The sequence below is a fragment of the Monomorium pharaonis genome, chromosome 11 (genome assembly GCF_013373865.1).
Source record: "Monomorium pharaonis isolate MP-MQ-018 chromosome 11, ASM1337386v2, whole genome shotgun sequence".
Lineage (NCBI taxonomy): Eukaryota > Metazoa > Arthropoda > Insecta > Hymenoptera > Formicidae > Monomorium > Monomorium pharaonis.
The window spans coordinates 10,343,402-10,364,527 of NC_050477.1; the positions used below are offsets into that span (position 1 = coordinate 10,343,402).

The 21,126-nt window shown below is 36.4% G+C and overlaps 2 protein-coding genes across 2 annotated transcripts; one reads left to right on the plus strand and one right to left on the minus strand.

Annotated features, from left to right (window-relative positions):
• The first annotated feature begins 332 nt into the window (after positions 1-332).
• On the plus strand, positions 333-2,660 carry LOC105829119 (G kinase-anchoring protein 1). Its single transcript, XM_012667775.3, has 6 exons — positions 333-784; positions 935-1,000; positions 1,319-1,550; positions 1,649-1,906; positions 2,008-2,162; positions 2,243-2,660. The coding sequence occupies exons 1-6, from the start codon at positions 605-607 to the stop codon at positions 2,273-2,275; spliced, it is 924 nt and encodes a 307-aa protein (XP_012523229.1). The 5' UTR covers positions 333-604; the 3' UTR covers positions 2,276-2,660.
• Positions 2,661-8,546: 5,886 nt separating this feature from the next.
• LOC105829106 (retrovirus-related Pol polyprotein from type-1 retrotransposable element R2) lies at positions 8,547-11,553 on the minus strand. Its single transcript, XM_028191343.2, has 2 exons — positions 11,463-11,553; positions 8,547-11,386 (listed from the first exon to the last, which is right to left on the minus strand). Exon 2 carries the CDS (start codon positions 11,373-11,375, stop codon positions 9,246-9,248), a length of 2,130 nt encoding a protein of 709 aa, XP_028047144.2. The 5' UTR covers positions 11,376-11,386; positions 11,463-11,553; the 3' UTR covers positions 8,547-9,245.
• Between the last annotated feature and the right edge of the window lie 9,573 nt (positions 11,554-21,126).

The window sequence follows — 21,126 nt, forward strand, 5'->3', positions numbered from 1 at the left end:
GTATTATAGGTTTATAAAATATATTTTTCAATTATATTATAATCTGACAACACACACTGATATTTCGTGACGCAAACTGTTCGAACATGGATTTCTTTGTCTTCGATTCGATCAAGGCGCTCGCAAGTGGACGGTCTACATCTGCATGGTTAGCGGTCGAAGTTTCGATATATTTCGAAATGTTCCTGACGCGCCATTCGCAGATAAGCAAATTCCGCGAATTTGGCGGCACGCGGTTGACCAACCTGGGTTGCCGGGCCGAGGCGATTGCGATGGTGGATGACGACGACGAAAAATGGCAGTGGTGGCGCTGGTGCTGCCTCGCGGTGGTTCGCTTCCGGTGTATACGTCGTCGTCTGACCGCTGACGGCGCCGTTCAATTTTTCTCCGGTACTTGAGGTACTTCCCGGGCGGCATTGGTCGAGTTTTACGAGCATTTCGCGATACACTTCTTTTCGTTGGCGTTCTCGACGTCGGAGCCACCGCTGTTGCATTTCCCGCCGCGTTCCTCCGATCGCGTCCCCGGAAGTCGATTCGTCGTCGTCGTCGTCGTCGCGACGTCAATTACTCCGACGTGCGTCGTCGCTTATTGAAGCGTAGGAAAATGGCGACCGCCGTGCCATCGCGATTCGCCGTTCTCAGCATCGAGGACGACGATTACAAGCCGAAGAAGCCGCAGAAGAGCGCGACGACGGCCAAGACCAACGCCAAAAGCAAGGGCGACAAGTCGAAGCAGCAGCAGCCGCCGCAACAACAGCAGCCGAATAAGAAAAAGCAGAACAAAGTATGACCGATACGTTCGTCATCGTGTTTTTGTTTTTGATTAGCCGGCAGAACGTCTGGCCGGATGCGACGTTGCGGCGGGAAATCGCGGCATTTTAAATTACAATGTCAACGCGAGCACATATTATTTTCTTTTTTTTCTTCATTTCAGGGAAAAAAGAAGAAAACGAATAACGATGACCAGCAGTGGGAGCAGTGGAAGCAAAAGGACACTATGGTAAAATATGAAATTTTCATTGGATTATGTAAAATTTATTTGTCAAATTGAAAGATCTTTTCACACTTTGTTGTTGCAATTTGGCACGTTCGAATATGAGTGTTACAAAGTATTTTTAAGTTTTTTATTACTTATCTAGCAAAAAATGCACAATTTTTAAATTACTTATTTAACAAATTGGCTACAAGTTAACAATGAATAATCTAAATTTCAATTTTTTAGATTATTAAAAATGTTATGTTTATTTGTAGTATTTTTCATAACTATGTATATACAATTTTGTTTTTTTATCTTATATTGAATTATGATTATCCTAAGGCTGTCGAGGAAACGTACGAGCAAGAATTACATCAAGCTATTCTGTTGTCAAAATTGGCATACGAGGAACAATTAGTTAGCGTAGCGAAAAATGAAAAGGAACAGGAACAGAATAAGAAATCCGGCAAGAAGTCGAAAAAGGCAACTATGTCATTGGAAGAGTTTAACAGTATGGGAATGAATACAACTACAGTAGCTCCATTAACAAATGAACCCACAGACAAATCGAAAGGTGCGAATCCATTAAATAGCTTGAGAACGGAGTAAAAAAATTTATATTACCAATGTGAAAACAAATTTGTTTTTTAACTGATGTTTGTCCTTTTGTAGAAATAGATCCGGAATTCTTTGAGAGGATAGAGAAGGAGACGAAAGAGGAAATAACAAAAGGAAAAGAAAAGGACTTGTTAAAAGTCAGAGCAAATAAAATCGACGATGATATAACGGCCGCGCAGTTAAGAGTAGAGATTGAGAACCGTGATGAAATAATTAGTCAGTTGAAGAATGAGGTGCATACGCTGAAAGAAGAGTTAACGCAAGTCAAGGAGAGAAATAAAAAGCTTTATCAGATATTATCGCATGGCGAGAGTAAGTGTTACGTTTCTACATAAATGTTTTTGTCACTTGTTTAGTGTATCAGATGCACTTTGTTATGTGTCTCTTTCTTAATTATCTCTTTTTTTTTTTAGTGAAGGATAAAGCGTCGGTATTAGCCGAGGTCGCGAAATTACAAGAAATACGGGATGAATTAACGTCCGAGGTAGCTTCTTTACACGCTCAACTGGAGCAGGAAAGATCTAAAACACGTACATCAAGTGTAGATGTAAAAACATCTAAACAAACTGTAAGTTTTTTGTTTTAACAATTTCTCTTTAAATGTGTTAGACTATTTTAGATTTACTCCGCATCTTTTGCATATTTTAGAACAAGAAGAGGCCGGCCAGTGAAAATGCCTAATTTGTTTTTCACGAAAGTATACCATTGTGATCAATTAATTTTAATTATACGTATTGATTAAGTAGCCACACACGAAAAGAAGAAACATATTTGTAAAGCGAATTTTTTAAAATTCTTATTGCATATATAATGTATGTTGTATTTGCTGGTTAAGGATAAGTTTAAGATACACCAGAAGTTAAGATATAGCTCGATCGTTCCGCGAAAGTATATCTTGAAAATAGCATTGCAGCCTACGTTGACAGCTTTTTATTTTTTATTTTTTTTTTATTTTTTTGGTTTCTTGTAAAAGTGTAAAGCATGTCTTACATTTCACATTTCTCAATAAGTTTGATGAGTTTTTTCAGAAGTTTTGAAAATATTAAAGGAAACTTTTGGAAAATAATATTTATTTGAAACTCTTCTGAAATAATTTTGTAATGTATTATCTTCCAAATTGCGTATTAACATACATACACATCCGTGTGAATATAAATATATATTTATATTCACACATACACATACACACACGGACATGTATGTATGTTGGTTGGATTTACACACACACACACACACACACACACACACACACACACACACACACACACACACACACACACACACACACACACACACAAACACAAAAACACATCTATATATATATATACATAAATTACCTAAAATATTTTGTAATAAAATATATATTCTACACAATACTCTTGTTAATCATTGATCACTATTATTTTTTCCATATTTTTACATTTGTATTAATATATATTTATTTAGTTTATATAATAATAAATTTAACATCAGTTAATGAGCAAAGAATTTTTTGTTTAACAAATATAATTTTTACTAAATCATTGAATTTTTATATTTGCATAAAAATAAATTTGTCAATAATTCTTAATTTTCTATCGTATCTAATATGTATTTTTATACACAAAAATATAACATGAGATTATATATTTTAATAAAAACACTAAAGTTTAATTCCCACTTTATGATTGAACATTTAATTAAAAGTTATACTTTTTTATACTATTATATAGTATTTAAAAAAATATAAAACAACTCTTAAATTTAAGATTGTTTATAATGCTATGAATAAAGTTAACATTGTTAGATATTGTAAAACTTAATTAAAAAAGATTTTAATTAAAAGTTTCTTGTGATTTTCGAAAAAATATATGAATTTTATTAATAAGTGTAATATGATACTAATTTCCGAATTCAGATAATTTTGCTATGTTTTTGCGTTACGTAATCATCGTCATCTCTATCTACCAATTTTCAGTCCTTTCAACGATTCCAGTGGGCGGTGCTACGCCCATTCGCTACGATACTAAGCTTCATCCGGATTATACGTGCGGTTGCGCATTTTTATGGAAATTTTTTTGTTCACTTTTTCTGCCTCGAGTTATTCCGCGTGAATTTTTTTCGAGCTCGCTCCCGACAACTTCAACATGCAGTTCGATACGTTACACCTCACGTTCCGATTCTTTCTTCCTTTTTTCTCCCCCTTTTTTGTATGGCTTTGCTCCATTCGTTCTCCAGTACATGTAAAAAAGAGAATTTTCGTATTCCGCGTTAGATTTACGTAAATTATGAATTGCGCTTCGTTCAAAAGGTGACTTGTTTTATTTTTGATTGTTTTACCAGAATGATAGAAACTAGATTTAAGGATGTTTTGGCTTTACAATACCTACTAAAAAAGTTATTCAAATTTAAAAACTACAGGCTTTTTAAGTTTATTTTTTATTTTCCTAATTATCGACAAAAAGTTCTCTGTTTCACACAAATACCTGAATATCTTGAAATTAACTGTAAAAGAGAAAACGAAAAATTTGGCTTATAATAGCTTTAACTGATATAGCTTTTAAAAAAATAATCTTATTTTGTTTCAGTTGTTTTTATATAAATTTTAAACGAGTACATGGATTCAAATAAACTTTTGCATAAATAAGTATTAGAGTTTTTTTATAGTGCATATAAAAAATTTGATTTAATTTGTAATGTTACTTTCTTATTAAATTGTTAAACAAACGAAATGCGATTTAATATAAAAATTAAGAATAAGTAAAAAGTTAAATAACTTTTAAATATCAATAAGAGAATTATGCTTAAATTTTGCATATATATTTAAATGTAGTAATAATATATTTTTAAAATATACTTATTTACTTGAAATAGAAAAATCTTTACAATTTTCAAAATTTGCTATTAGAATTTAAAATATATTTTGAATAAATTTGTTTATAATAAACTTATGATCAATTTGCAGGCATAAACTTATGAAATATTTAAAATAAGTAATTTACTTTATTTTTTAAAAAATAATTTAAAATATATATATTTTTCTATTTCAAGTAAATAAGTATATTTTAAAAATATATTATCAAGAAAATATTTTTTTTAATAATCCTTAAAAAATAACTCAAAAAGAAAGAAAACTAAAAATTGAGTAACTGCTTTTTTTTAGTGGAAACTGGAAAATATTTTCCTGCGTATATTTGTTTTGTAGGAGCGTCCTTAATCTTTAACGTAAAGTAATCTAACGAGCAAACGCTTAATGAATCAATCACGAAAATCACGACGATTACGTCAAAGAGGCTAATGCGATGGTTGAATTTTGTTCGATGCGTGTCGGCGATCCGTGCAAGCGCGTGTCCTCGTCTGTTCCAACCGAGATCTTGACCAATAAAAGGGGCATTAGCGCTAAGTGGACGCTTCGCCTACTCGATCATAGTCGTGTTTGTTACAGAGGGTGGCAAGTACGAGGGATGCGTTCAGCGACAGATATAACTGCCACTTAATTTGCGACATGGCTTCCGCCGATGTATACAACATTTAAGAAATATAGAACAGAGGGATAATTAAATAAACGCACGCGATGATTTATATTTAGAGAATATTCTCTTCACAAGAGATATATGCTTTTATAAACAATTTATAACTTATTTTGTACACTTTGCAATCACACAAGCACTACCCTTATAAAAATATACTATTGGACAGTATTAAATTGACCATTAAGACTCATTTTTAATATTAAAAGTACTGCTGTTAGTACTTTTAATACTTAAAATAAATAACAATTACTGGCAATTTAATACTGCTTAGTACATTTTTATATGAATTATAAGGATATTACATTTTTATAAAGATAGTACTTTATTAAGATTCACTTGCACTAATGTAGTTTAATTTTAAACTTGGTTTAATTATTTTTCTAGTTCTAATTCTTAGAATTAGGAAAAGAAAAGTAAATTAAAGCGAGTTAAAATTAAGCTACACCGTTGCAAACTGATCGTAATAAAAAGATTATAAATCTGGACACAAAGCTGGATACTCTCGATATAAAATTAATCCGTTGATCTTTTCCTTCTCGAGTAATTAATTGCCGTAATAGATGATCCTGCACAATGGGGTAGTTGCGCCTTGCATTTACATTGAAAGTAAAAAGTTGTTCTTCGGTATAAAACGCGACTTTCTCGAATCCATCGCTGTTGCAGAGAAAGATAAGCGTGGGAGGGAAGGAGAAACGAGGGCGACAGGAGAGCCGAACGGGGGAGAGGGAAATGTCGAAAGGGAACACGGTAGATTGAGGGTTTAGAACGCGCGACGGGGTACAGGGGGTGACAGTGGGGATTCATTATCTGACAGTCTATTGTCATTCCTGCGGGCTGAGATTTTGCTCGGGCCACGAGTACCGAGGCATTACTCCACTCGGATATACTTATGTGTGTGTATATGTATAGGAGACGGGAGAAAGAGAGAGAGAGAGAAAGTAGCGAAATGCAATACCCTCTTTTTAAAAATACATTTGTTGAAAAGTCGGGGGCTTCAGGTGGCTGCTTTCTTCCGCGTATATAGGATGATAGTATATACTTCTCTCGCTTGCTCTTAAATTTATCAGTGAAATTTGTTTCTTTTTTTTTTGTTATTACGTATGATGGTGAAATGCAAAATTCGCTATGTGTTAAGCTTTTTAAAAATTCTTATTGCCAGGGTTAATTATTTTATATTATTATATACACAATGTATATTATTTTTATATTATTACATACACACTAACAATGAAAAATTCAAAGTTGGATTCGCTGATTAAAAGACTACAATTACAGAAACTCAAAGCTAATATTGCTAATGATTTGTAGGAATATATTGGTGATAATTCATACATATAATATACAATTTATAGTATACAATCATGTAGTATATAAGATTGTAGTATAGTAGGATTTGTTAAACTGATATCACTGCTTTTTTTATTTACAGTAATTAATAACAGACTCCATGTTGTCATGTACATCCTAGAAAACTGTTTGGCAGGTTTTAGTTTCGTAATTTATAAAAAAATATGTGTAATAAAAGTGTCAAAGAAGTTATAAGTATAAAAAAATGTGAAACAAAAAGTTATGATAGATATTTTATATTACTTATAAGAAATCAAATGTAAATTATTTATAAAAGATCTTTCGTTCAATATTTTTAATTATTGTTAAGTAAATATTTTAGTTTAAAATTTGATTAATACTTTTGTGTAAATTTACCTTTAGAAATACTCATTGATGAGTGCTTAATTGTCTGACATTATTGTCTCCAATTTGGATTTCCAGTTGATTTTCATTATTTTCAATTTCCTCATATGACAAATCTTCACATACAGGGGGTTCTTTATTATTATTATTTATGGCTATATTGTGTAGAACTGTTGCAGCTACGATAATGTCTTGCACAGTCTGTATTTTAATTCCCATACCTAAACTTAGAACTAGAAATTGACGCTTCCAAACTTCAAATAATCGTTCAACAATGTTTCTCGTTCGTATATGAGCATTGTTGTAACGGTTTTTGGTTGCAGTAATTGGTTGCAAAGGAGGAGTAAGGAGATATTTTTTTATTGGATATCTCCTATTGCCAAGTAATATTCCCAAATAAAATTTGTCTTTCTTTGATCTTCTACGCAATCGATTATGTTGAAAAATTGTTGCGTCACGAACAGAATCTGGCCATAATGTCTATAATTCTTATTTTTTTATGATCACAAACAATTTGTGTATAAGAAAAAAATCCTTTTCGATTTCGGAATTTTCCTGCGTGTTTATCTCCTAAAATTTTTGTTATAAATATCATTGATTAAAATGAATAATTCTAAATTTTGCAATAAGTGTAAAATCTATATTTTTATATTTATGGAATCTTTCGGTGTTGTACGAGATAAATATAATGTTTTCAATTTATATTTCAAGTTATTTTAACTTACCACAAGATTGTATTTTAATATGTGTCCCATCGATGCAACCAATTACCCTTGGAAATTTGTACATTTTATAAAATACCCACTGCGTTTCATGAATTTCCTTATTACATTGAGGCATTTTTAATTATTGTTGCTGATAAGCAAGCAATAACCATGAATACCTTTGCGATAACTCGGGAAGCAAGACTAATGCTTACTTCACTAAAATTACCACATGTACGCAAAAATTTTCCCGTGGCATAATATCTCAACGTTAATAACAACTGGTTAATCGGTATTAATGACCTAGAATTACATTAAAAAATTTCTATAATTATTTGTTAAATAATAATATTCTCACAAATTAACATTATTATTTCAACAGAATACATACGTGTTCCAGAGTAACAATCGGTCTTCAATTGCATGCAATGATTTGAGCACTGCATTCCTTTTCAAATGAAATTGTTGGAAAAATTCTGTGTCATCCTACACTTGAAAATTGTTCGATTTATTTCTTATTGTGTACGGTCTTCTTTCCATAAATACCGCATCATTTTTATCATCAAATTCAAATATTGATATCACGCTCGTTACAGATGCCATAGGTCGTGGTCCCTTGCTTGATGACGACCGCGATGTGTCAGGACCTTGAACACCCCGCTGCCGGTCCGTGGTATCCGATCCCACGGAGATCGTTTTGATGTCGCCCATTATCTATTTTGTTTGGTTTTTAATCGGAGTGACCTTCTCCTAGTTCGGTGGTTTGAAGACCTAACGGGTCCGAACAACCGAGGAGAGGACGGGCTTATCAGAGGCGGCCCATACTCGCCTCGTTATGGAGGTCTATCTCAAGATAGGCATTTTATAGGTCATCTTCTTTCCTAGAGGAGACGCTCACCCATCCTCCAGACACTCCACCATCTATTTTGTACCTATTCCTATCTATAATATTTTTCTAACAGAAAATTTTTCTCTTTGTAATTCTGTACATTCTTTTAATAAGTGTTCTAAAGTCTCTACTTTTTAATTATTAGACATACTTACATTTATTCTCCTCAGCTTTCTTCCAGTATCTATTCCTTAATGTCTCATTTCCGCACCTAAATCTAACTATTATTGATTGATTTTTTTATACCCTGCTAAAATATACGAAGGTTTTTTATCTGTTTTTATTTTTTAAATACATTTATTTATTATATTTTGTCTACATTTAAAAAAATATCTTTCCTGTTTTTGTTCGTCTCTGTCTATTTTTTCTAGTCTTTTTGCATACTCTTCCTTTTCTAATCTTTATTAATTATTTCTGCCGTTTATTCACATTTTATTAATTATATTTGTTAGCTTATCTATTTCCTGCTTCATAATAATAAATATTGTCTCTTTATAATAATTTTCTCTCATTTTTTCCCAGTTCGATTTTTGTTTATCTTTTCTTTTGTCAATTTCTTCCCAACATTCCAAAATTATCTCATCGTTACCAGTTTCTTGAGTTTTTTTTCTTGAATTCTTTTCAAATTCTTCCGCTTTTTTCCCTGCTTCTATCTTAATATTTTCATTCTTAACATTTTCATTCTCTGTTATATATCCCGGAGTGTTAGAACCGAAAGTCCATTTAATACACCTCTTTTGAATTGTCTCAAAATCTTTTACTTCCATCCAACCCCAAATTTCAGCTGCATATAATATAATACTTTTTATTAAACTATTGAATATTGTTCTCATCAATCTTCTTTCTTTAAAATATTAAAATTTTTTTTGTCCTATTTCCCATAAATGTGTCATTGCTATGATTGCTTTTTTAACCGTCTCTCTTATGTGTGCCTCGTAGCCTCCGTTTTTCTGAAAATAAAATCCTAAATATTTAAATTCGTCAACTTCTTCAATTTTTTTATTCCTCCACATCCAATTCTCTTTAATCTTCTTAGTGTTATCTTTTTGAAACACTAAAACTTTTGATTTTTCTACATTTAACTTTAGCTCTTTCTTTTTAAAATATGATTCGATTTTAGTTATCATGTTTTTCAAGTCTTCAGAGTTTTTCGCTATTAATACTATATTATCCTTGTAAGCTAATGACCAAATTTTTTTGCTACCTATCATAACTCCTTCTTGTTCACTTTTTATATGTTTCTCTAAATCCGCCATGTATAACGTAAATAACGTAGAACTCAGTGGGCATCCTTGTCTAACTCCCTTCGTCGTCCAAAATCTTTCTGACCTCTCTTCACCTATTCTAACTACATTTATCGTTTCCTTGTAAATTTCATTAATTCTGTTTCTTAGTTGCATGCTTATACCGGTTTTTTGCATTATGTCTTTTAGTTTATCTCTGTTTACCGCATTGAAAGCTGCGCTCAGATTTGCAAAAAAGATATATAATTTTCCATTTCTCTTCTTTATTTCTCTGTTTACTATATAATTTATAATAAAGATTTTATTTATTATACTCCTTATATTTCTAAATCCTTCCTGCGTTTCCGGTATAATATTTTTATTCTTTATTTCACTTTCAAGTTTTTGTTTTAAAATCATTGCATATATTTTATACACTGTGTCTAATACTGTTATTTCTTTGTAGTTTTTGATATTTTCCTTATCTCCTTCTTTAAAAATTGGCGTTATCACTCCTGTTTTCCATATTTTTGGCAATTCGTCTCCATGCCACACTTTATTAATTATTGTTGTCAGCCTCTTGACTAAGTCTGGATGTTCGTACATCCAAGCTTTATTATCTTCTTCTGCTGCTTTATTTTTCTTTAATCTTTTGATTTGCTCTTCTACTTTGTTTTCGCTTATCTGGTGTTCTTCTGGTTTCGCTTCTTCTTCTTCTTCTTCCGCTTTTTCTTTTTCCTTTTCCACTTCGATATACGTGTCTTTTCCATCCAATAAGCCCATAAAATGATCTTTCCATTTTTCAATAGTTATTTTTGTTGTAATTTCTAATTCTTTCTTTCTTTCCCTATTAATGTAAGCCCATACTTGACTTTCCTCTTTTATTTCTGTGATCTCTTCGATTTCTTCTTTTCCTTGTACTATTTTTTTCTTCTCTATGTTGCTATTGTGTTCTTTTTTCCATCTTCCAATCAAACTCTCTGCTTCGTTTATTTTATCTATAATCTCCTCCATCATTTCATTAATTTCTTCTTTTTTGAAATTTATATTTATTTTTTTGTATTGAATCTTTTCATCCTCCGTCCATATTCTTTTTTCTCTCCGTGTCTTTTCTTTTATTTCCTCTCGATATAGTTCGACGATCATAGGATGATGTTTGTCTGATTTTATTTCTTGATCTACTTCAAAACGTTTGATTTCGTTCCTTATCTTTAAATTTGTTACTACATAATCAATTACCGAATAACTTTCGCATGTAAATTCTCCACCTTCGTCCCCTTCTACATTTCCATTAAGAATGTCCCATCCTCTTTGTTCCACCATTTGTAGCAAGATTTTTCCTTTTGGATTGATTATCTTGTCTTTTGAGGTTCTTTTCCCTCTATCTGCTTCTTCTTCACATCTGCTACCGCTCAAACCAATTCTTGCGTTGAAATCCCCTCCTATTATTAATTTTGTCGTCTCTGGTTCTTCTATCATTTCTTCTAATTTCTTTCTTAATTTATTCATATTTCTATTATATACAGTTAATACTCGCCATATTTTGTCGTCTATTTTCAATCTTCTTTCTTGAATATCATTTTCTTGAATATCATTTGTTATTTCATCTTCCGATATTTCCTTCCTTACTCCTGTTATAATTCCTCCTGTAACTCTTCCTCTAGGTCCTTCCGTTGCAGGTCGGTATTTCCATATGTGAGTCTCCGGTAATTTTGCTTTGACTGTGTCCCAGTCGTTGTCTTTTATCCACGTCTCTATCATTCCTATTACATCTAGTTTTTTTATAAATTCAAAATGAATTCTATTTTTTATTCTATTTTTTACTCCTGCTACATTCCAAAAACCTACCTTTAATAAATTTTCTTGTCGTGTTTTTTCATTTCCATTTCTATCTCTGGTTGCCTTTCCTCGCGGATCCTGTCTTGTCTCTTCTATTGTCTCCGCTCTTGGGATATCATCTTCTTTTGTGACGATGTTGTTTCTCTTCTCTCTTTCTTCTCTTTCCTCCTCTTTTCTCTCTAGCCGTTCCACTCTTTTAGTTAAATTGAGTATGCTTTTTTCCAGTTTTTGTCTTTCTTCCATTTTATTTTTATCTTCGCTAGTGACCACTAATTCTTGAATTTTAATTGGCACTCTTCTTACCTTTCTTGATTTATTGAACTTCTCCAAAAATTCTTCTGCTGGTTTGCATATCTCATTTATATTCTGTTTTCTTTTGTTAACTTTTGTTAAGCTATTATATATAACGATAGCTTTCTGTTCAGATAATCTATCGTTTGTTTCTCAGTTTTTTTTTATTCTTTGTGCTCTCTTGTATTCTGGTTCAAGTGTATTACTCCGCTGTCCATAGATATGACATTGCTGACTGGCTCACAATTTCCATTTGTCAGCTTTTCTTTAACAGCTAGTAGCTAGTATTAATTTCACACGTCTCCAATCGATGTTATCTATCACATTTTGCTCACACCTAACCACGTTATCAAGCATTTTTTAACTTCTTCAGATGGTCACTTTTTCTTACCTCCTATTTTGCTTAATTTCCCAACAGATTTGTTTGTTTGTACTTTCCTTACTTCCTATCTCCTCTCCAGATAGCACTGTTTCAATTTTTATTCTCTGTGATCTTTTTGTTTAAATAACCGAAAATTTCACAAGTTGCATGTTTATCTCGTTGCTATTATCACGTAATATTTTCCGCCTTATCAAATAAGTTGGGTAAGTGAGATACATTTATTCTAAAAATTGTCGATAAAGATGTTGGATGACACGTGTCGCGTACGGAATCGTCCGGTTATCACATTATCAGATCAATTATCAGTGTTTACCGGGCAGTATTGATATTGCAAGTACCTGTTATAATGCACATATCGAGCACTTGCGACATTACTGTAATTTTACTTAGACCGCATCTGCTGTCTAAGCAAGTGGAGCCAAAAGTACGTGGACTCGGAAGAGCCCGTTCGGCAACCGGCTAAAAAACGGTGTAGGGAAGAGTTGCTGAATGCGTACTGGTCTTTACTGCCGAGCAAAGAGCAATTGACATTGTAACTCATTAGCTTATACGAAGAAGAAATATTTGTTGGACTTAAAAAGGATTTTTCTCTCTCTTTGAGTGTCCTTGCTCTATCCATCTCCGGTAGCGATCCCGAACAGTGTCCCAAAACCAGAAACACAACTATTTTAATATAAAATAATAATTTGTTTATAATAATTTCTTTTAATATTAAAAGTTGTGTATTTTGCGTTTTATTAATATCGACTCCTATTTGATTTTTATAATAACTCTTATTTGTCCTTTTTTTTTAATTGTTCAAGCCTTCTCACAACATTGTCGTACAGAAATGAAGAAAGAAAATACGTCTCGCACAGGCGATCGTTATTTATCAAAAATACGTCACGTCCCTATTTAAAACGGAATGCGATAAATGAAAAAGACGAACGGAAAATTAATTCGAACATTAGGCAGGAAAATTAAGAAGCCGCGGCGGCAGCGGTAGACGATTCTCAACGGAAGGACTCTCGTTGTACACGACGTTATTCATCCTGCGTACATCCGCGGTGTCATTAACGCTCTCCCGCGGTTACAGTGGCGCACGCCAAGAGTGTGTCGTCTGTGTATATATTGTATATATTGCCAAGCGGCGAAATTAAGATTAACGAGGAAAGTATTTCTGCGCCGCGCGAAGGAGTTCCCTGCCGCTAACGACGGAAATGACGAACTTTTCGCAGGATAATGAGACCGCGCACGAAGGTGGTTGGGATCGACGACTCGATCCTCGTTCGATCGAAATAATGTCCGGAAGGATAACTCATCGAACCTTGCGATTCGCATAATTCGATACAATCAGAAGGGAAGATGCTCGAGGGTCTCAGTTTGTGGCAGCGACGTCTGATTTCGTTCATCTATTTTATAAGAACAGCTCATCAAGAAGAAAAGAGAGAAAGGAAGGAGTGGTGATGCAATTTAAAGGAATGATATTCGATCGCGTTGTTATGGGAAATATTATTGTTTAGTGTTTATACAAGTAATGATATATCAATTAAAAAAAAATTATTAACATGACCAAATTTTTCAACTTAATTATATTTCTCCAATTTAACACACATATGCATACAGATAATAAAACCAATATGCATGTATTTACGGAAGTCTAAGTTTTAGTCTATAGATTCTATAAAGAGTAAAATATGTGGCTTCTTTTAAGGAATTTTTTAAAGAAAATTGTTACACGTATTCTTCTACGTTTTAACATATTTATTTGTACGTATTTAAAAAAAAATGTAGAGAAAATTTTTGCTGGACATGTATTTTATGTGTGTATATAAATTAAAGTCAAAAGTTTCAATACTTTTTCAGAAATCATGTCAGCTAAGTTAAAAAACGTCAGCTAAGGTAAAAAACATGAAAATATTAATAAACATTTCAAGTTATACCACCAATCTGTGTAAAAGTGAAGAAAAATATGTGTAGACATTTTTTTATATATATAAAAAAAAGAGGAAAATTGCACTTTCGCGCGATTAGAATATTTCCCTCCTTTCTAAGTTAAATATATAAATACTTGAAGTAAAGGAATTTAATTAAGTAAGTTAAAATATATATCCATTTTTTTTCAGTATAATAAGCTTACATTTTATAATTTATACAGTCTCTTGTTTTATAAAAAGCTTATTAAGATAATTGAATAATTTCTAAACAAGTACATAGATCTTTGACTTCGTCAAGGAATTGTTCGATTCTTTTCGATTTGATTGATGAGGATACATATTTTTTCATCTACAATATATAATTCTGACGTTATACTCGAGATGTCATCATTTCAGTTCGCAAATATAATTTCTCCATGCGGTTCAGTTTAGGTTTAGGTCATTGAGCAATTACATCCGTATCGTCGATGGAATACCTCTGAATACGTAATACGTCACGAGTCAGATTACATCGCGAAGATCCAGTAGATTCCGCATGGTGTATCAAGCGATCAGATCGCTTCCACATTCAGTACACCGTTCGGCAAATTGGCGCTTAAGATGAGAGATATATACCACGATATACACCTCTCTCGGTTTATCGATGAAACCTTATTATCATGAGCTTCGATATCCTTCGATTATACATACCTACGAAAAGTTTATTCACGTACCGTTCCGCGTAAGAGAAAGAGTGCTCGAAATGTGCGCGGTATATCGCTGTCAGTTTTATTTGATGACGGAGTGATGTGCGTTACTTATTCAAAAATGTCACGCGCCGTTTCAATCCTTGTGGCACTTTTGTTTTTACGGTTCCCTTCGTCGTCGTTAAGAAAAACGAAGCTATTTCGCTATAAAGCTACAAAGCTGAAATTATTACAAGGAAAGATGTGCGGAGACGCAAAGCGGCTCCTAGACGTGCAACATTATCTTACGATACGTGAACATTGAGTGATTTTCGTGTTGATCGTCTGGGGACTGTATTTAATCCATTAAGACTCATTTCAGCGTAGATTAACTTTAATCTTGGTACTCTATTTTTTTTAATTTTTGGAAATAGAATGAGATAGCAAATAAGTTAAACCGAAATTAAAATTAATCTACGTTGATACAAACGAGTCTAAGTCTTAAGAGGTTTTTCTGTTTTAGATCCTGTTTCTGATAGAAACTTTTAAATAACAATTGATATTCAATAGAGAAAAGTTAACTGATATACTCTCTATTTTTGGATAGTATTTTTTTAAAATAAATCTTCGATAACATAAAATGTAAATTAGACAGTGTCTTCTATCAGATGGTACAGCAACTTTTACCGTTTCATATTTTCATTCATTTCATTCAATGTATTCAAAGGAGGTTACCTGGAATTTAATGGGTTAAGTTTATTTTAAACTGTTTGGAAAAATATTGTATAAAATATCGAATGTCTAAAGATTTGGTTGCACAAACATCAATTTAACTTTAGATGAGACTTAAATATGTGCCTGTCTTTATTTATTTGGAGAGAAAGATAAAGACAGCCATATGGTTAAGCTGCTTAAAACAAAAATAATATTGGTGCAACCTAAGGGTCATTTAAAGAGCGGAAAGTCGTTCCGTTTCTTCGCGGAGTCGTGTGCTTTTGATTACCGCGAATTCGAACCGAGGGGGTGGGATTGGGGAGGCCTTCACATAGCGGGGCCGGCACGGCGATGTGTCGCACCATTCAGCGTCCATCCACCCCGTCCGTCCGTTCATCGATGCACGCGCACGCGAAACGATTAAAGTTTTACAAGTATCGATTCCACCGCGGCGTTAACGTTGACAGACAGAGGGATCGTCAAAGAGCATAATAATTACTGCGAGCCCGTAGAGAAGAGGCTCACAACCCTTTGTTCTATAGTCATTTTACGAAAAGGGGCCGAAAGCGGGGGATGCCGCGGAGGGGTCGCTCACGGTTGGAGAGCATCCGTTTCAACCGCACCATTATGTAATTGATCCGAGTCTTTCCTACGAACGCGACTGTGCGCTTCGAACGAATCTTCCCTTTCTGATGCTTGAAAATGTCAAACGAAAAGGAAAAGAAAGAGAGAGAAAGAGAGATATTTTGTGGTATAACAGCGAAATAAAAAGATCTTCATATCGATCGCTGTAGAAGAGAGTATAATTTTTTTATTTCTATTTTATTCGTCGTCGAAAAAAGACGAGCTAGAGAAATCGAAATTTAAATAATGTTAAGAAGCTATGAAAGCAAGAGCTTCATCCCCCCTTAATTCTTAATATCATTTTTCAATTAGTAGTTAAACAAACGATCCTGGCGTCGCATCCTTCTCAACTGCACGCTCTAACTTGTAACGTCGATGACAATTAAATCAAAACGTTTGTTTAATTAAATGAGAAATACATTTCTCATATCTAATTAATTTTAAAAAGCATCCAAAAAACGCCTCTCTCGTCCAGATTGATGCGTCATTCAGGAACTTTGCAAGGGCAGTTAAAAACGAAAAGCGCAGTGGCATCCTTGATACGCATTTGCGTGTCCAAGGATCACGTAAAAAAATTGAACTGTTAGCATAAATTAATTAATCGCCTCTCGCGCTGACGTTTGACGGCGTGCGAATGTAATTTAAAAAATCCGCTCGTTATCGAGGATCTTTTTGCCGCGCGGAAAGGGGAGATCCGCATTCGCCGGATTCGCGGCGGATTCCCGAATTCTCTCGCCGGCGGAGAGAACGTAATTAACAACGGCCGAGATGCGTGTAACGACGGGCACAATTAGAAAATGGTACACAGCGCGGATCCTCCTCCTCCCCCTCGTGCCGATATCACTGGCGCGATTAATGCGCGCAGCCCTCCATTATTCATTTTACGTTTATATATTCGTCGCGGCGGAGCGGCGGTGCGCAATCCGCCCCGAAAAGACAATCAAACGAGAATTATATATCGTTCGCGAGAGAGAGAGAGAGAGAGAGAGAGAGAGAGAGAGAGAACGCGCGCGCGTGTAACACGCACGACAGGTCGCCGCACACAGCCGCGCGCGGTAGATATTTAATTAAAGTTGTTTGCGCGACCAAGTTCGGAAACTTTGGGGGATAACTTACCGTCTCCGGAGTAGGCGAGCAACCCCTCCCCCTGCGCCCCCCTTTTCCTTCCGATGAAGGGAACCGCGGCGTTTAATTGTCCCCGCATTAAATGCGTCCTTTGAGTTATGCTCGTCATCGTGTCACCGGAAGTCGCTATCGAGCCATGCATCACCGCGCCGCCGCCGCGGGATTTATTAATGCCGGCGTCCAATTAATTCTCTCTCTCTCTCTCTCTCTCTCTCTCTTTCTGATCTTCGGCCGAACGAACGGCAGATCGTTACGAATAAATATAATATAACATTTCACTTTTTTCGCACATTTTTTCCTCCTGTATACCGTTTCGGATCTTACAGAAATTAATTAGAGAGCCGCTCCCTACAAATTTTGCGTTTGATTTCATTCGTAAGGGCAGAAAAAAAACTGCGATGTAGCTGGAAAGTACAGGGAGAAGGAAGGAAGAAGGAGATGGACGAAGTATAGGAGAGTAGTGGCGATGCTCGTGTCCTGAGAAACGAGAGGCCACGTGCGGAGATCGCGTAAACGTATTCGTGTCAAAAGCAGCCTCCGGTCGGGACCCCGAGTTATCCTCCGCGACCCCACTCTGTCATCTCGAACTTACTTCTCGCCTCCTTTCAGCTCGCCTTCTCGCGGCTGTTATTTCATACGTGATACTCTTACCTTTTCCCTCGAGTATTTCCATCGAGATTCTTTCCCGCCGCGCCGCGTGAAATGTAATTTACGTTATCGAGCGCGTACGTTTCCGAGAGCGGGTGAATCTTTATCCCCCGTCGAAACACGGGCGCGTACAAATTAAATTCACGTATGTACGTACGAGCGTCGCGTATCCTGGTTCTGATTTCTTTGTCTCCCACTGCGCGAAAAAAACCTTTTTTTTTCTCCACGAAAAAATTTGTTTTACGTTTAATCTGTAGAAATTGTATTTTATCTGACAAGATAAGTGACACACGGTTGAAAAATTTGTGTTAATTTTAACATGATGTGTCCTACGCGATTCAATTCTTTGTTAATTTAACACAAGATGAATATGGTAGAAACATATTAACAAGAAAGATGTAACACTGCGACATAATTTGGAAACAGATAGTGTAAATATTTTTTGAATAATATTAACTCTCCGCGCAACTCTACAATTTGAGTCTTTTTTTGTCAAGATAACTCTTTATTTAAAAATCTCAAAAAATCTGGAAAAAAGTTACTTTTTTATTATACTACCAAATAAATTTTCAATTCAAATATTAAAACTTTTATTGAATAAAAATTCAAAGAAATTTGAAAGTAAAGTTTCACTTATGTCCAAAAAGATTCAAATAATATTTATAATTTGTCAATGCAAAACATTTTAATCATTTATTTTAAAATTAACATTTTTATATTATACTATTTGTTATTTGTTTATTTATTCATAAATGGTACTATTTTAATACAAAGAACTATTAAATTTTAATTTAATACAAAATAATAAAATAATTAATTACATTATGTTAAATTAACACTTCAAAATGCAACCCAAAATGTTTAACTAGCATCAGTTTGAATACAAAAAGTTTTTCCACCGTGTCTCAAAACCAATCCGTGTCAATTATATTTGAGATCACAGACAATGTTGAACTGTCACCAGGAAAATCTCCGCCTCTGCAGAATCCTACGTGGTATTTGAACATTTGACGAATGAATATTAAATTGCAAGATTCTTGTCTCGTGCGCGCAACGTCTATCGTAATCGCGGGTGTTGCGCTTTATTTCCGTAAAAAAGAAGAAAACTCGTCTGACACGCGAGATGCACGAAACCTCAGTCGCGCGAAATACTCGGAGGGCGAGTTTGCAAGCTTTCTCCGAACGCATTCTCCGCGCTCTCCCGAAAGCTTTCTCGCCGCGATAAAGCTTCCGTCGCGTTGTTTCCCGATGTTTCCGCGCCGACATCTCCGAAAGTCTATCGCGATGCTCTCAGGATTACCTTCAATTAAAATGCGAATCTGCAACAAAACCGTGTCGGAATGTACTCTTGAAAAATGTTCTTTATTAACATCAGGCATTACATATCGGTGGTTTATTGTTGCTGCAATGATATTTATCGTTATATTAAAATCCGATTCGCTTGAAATTATCAAAAGTAAATTTCTCTAAAACGGAGCAAAAAGAAAAAATAGACGCCTTTTTTTAGGCAAGATATTTTTGTAATACCAAAGTAATCAGTGACGTTAAACGCGATACATGGAGCGGAGGAAGCTGTTCGTTTCGCAGCATCTCCTCTCTTTCACTTTATCGAGGGTGTAGAGTTATGAAAATCGTATTTCACCCGTATCTCCTTAGTTGAGATTGCGACAAGAGTTTCACGCGTCGGTAATTTTTAAGTAAACAGATTTAAAGAGAATCCAATTGAAGCGTTTGCGGTTTGACGATCCCGTCATTTCGGCGATCCATTTACAGTTGCGTTCGGAGTACGAGGGAGGAGAGCTCAGTCCGTAGAGCTGGCGAAACATCCCCCCCCTCCCTTTCCGAGTCTCCGTTCCATCGTACTATCTGGATAAACGCAGTCGTGCGCGCATTCGTGATATTTAAGGCTCGGCGGTAGCCGAAGCGGCTTCGGGCGCTCATCGCGTCTCTCGCACCGGAGGGCAAAGCGGATTCGCAGCGGACGCGTATCCGGCAACCTGTCGACAACAAGGACCCAATATGGGGAGGAAATGTGCGCGCGGGGCAGGCGCGGACGGAGGAGGAGGCTTATACGGCAGCCCGCGCGTGTGTCATCGCGTATGATACATACATGCGTGCGCGTGGGTCGCGTTAAGTGTAGCATAGCTCTATGATTCTCACCCAGGCTCGTTCCACCCCCGTGGGGGGGAAGGGGGGAGGACGCGTTTCGACCCCCCCTTCGCCCCTTCCAGTGGCGTTCGCTCGCGGGCGCGCGCGCGCGCGCGCGCTTGTCCCCCTTGCCGCTAGTACCGTTCTCCGAACCACCCTAAACCGCCCCGTGTCGTCCCCTCGACGCCGCACCACGTCGTCGCTGTCACCAGGCTGGCAGTCGCATCGTATCGCAAACAAAAGACGAGCGAGCGCGCGCCACTCATCGCTCGCGCTCGATGCGACAGCGAGTGACGTCCCCCCGGCACCCTCTGCCTACCCCTCCCCCTCCGTCGCCGAGCCCACAGTTGCGGCCACCCCCGTAAGACCCCCTTCTCTTTCGCTTTTCTCTTTCTCTCTCCCTCTTTCTCTCTCTCTCTCTCTCTCTCTCTCTCTCTCTCTCTCTCTCTCCCTCTCTCTCTCTCCCTCTCTCGCGTGACGATTCATCCTCATCGCTCCAATTCGCACCCTTCTACCCGACTCGGATACAGTTGGACGGAGAAGGAGAGACAGGCGCGATCGGAACGACGGATCGACAGAGAGAGACGGAGCGGCAGAGAGACTACCACTCTTCCATCTACTCTGCCTTCCATCCGGTCTGTTGTCACCCCCTCCCCCCCTTCGGCACCCCCTTCGGGCTGCCGCCGCCACCGCTGCCATCGCGTCGCTCTACCTCTTCTCTTCCGCGGCTCTCTACGGTTCCTGCCTGCCTGCCTGCCTACCTAGTGCCTGCCTGCCTGCCTGCCCGTCTGTCCCTCAACCCTCCCTCTGGCCTACTCTTCAAGCTTGATTCTCCCGTTTCTCTCCCTCCCCCGCCCCGTTCTCTCGCTTTCTCTTTCTCTGTCTCTCGCGTCTCTCGTCGTTGCCCCCGTTTTCGTTTGGTTCTCTTACGCCACCCCCCTCCTCCCGTCAAAACCCAAACCATCGTCGGCGACCACTACCATCACCGTAGTCACCCACACGCCACGGTGAGCTCGCCAGGCAGGCATACAGCAGAGCTATCTGTTGTTATCACCAGTTATTTGCATCCCTTCGTGGTAGCGGAGGGGGTGGCCGCCGCTTTCTCTCTACCTACCGTTCTGCCTGCCGCGAGAGAGGACGAGTGGTTGACGGTGACGGGG

Coding starts and splice junctions, on each gene's coding strand:
- LOC105829106 (XM_028191343.2), bottom strand. CDS start 11,375: ATGATAGAGACGTGGATAAAAGACAACGACTGGGACACAGTCAAAGCA.
- LOC105829119 (XM_012667775.3), top strand. CDS start 605: ATGGCGACCGCCGTGCCATCGCGATTCGCCGTTCTCAGCATCGAGGAC. Junction 1,001..1,318: donor GGAAGCAAAAGGACACTATG/GTAAAATATGAA, acceptor GATTATCCTAAG/GCTGTCGAGGAAACGTACGA. Junction 1,907..2,007: donor GATATTATCGCATGGCGAGA/GTAAGTGTTACG, acceptor TTTTTTTTTTAG/TGAAGGATAAAGCGTCGGTA.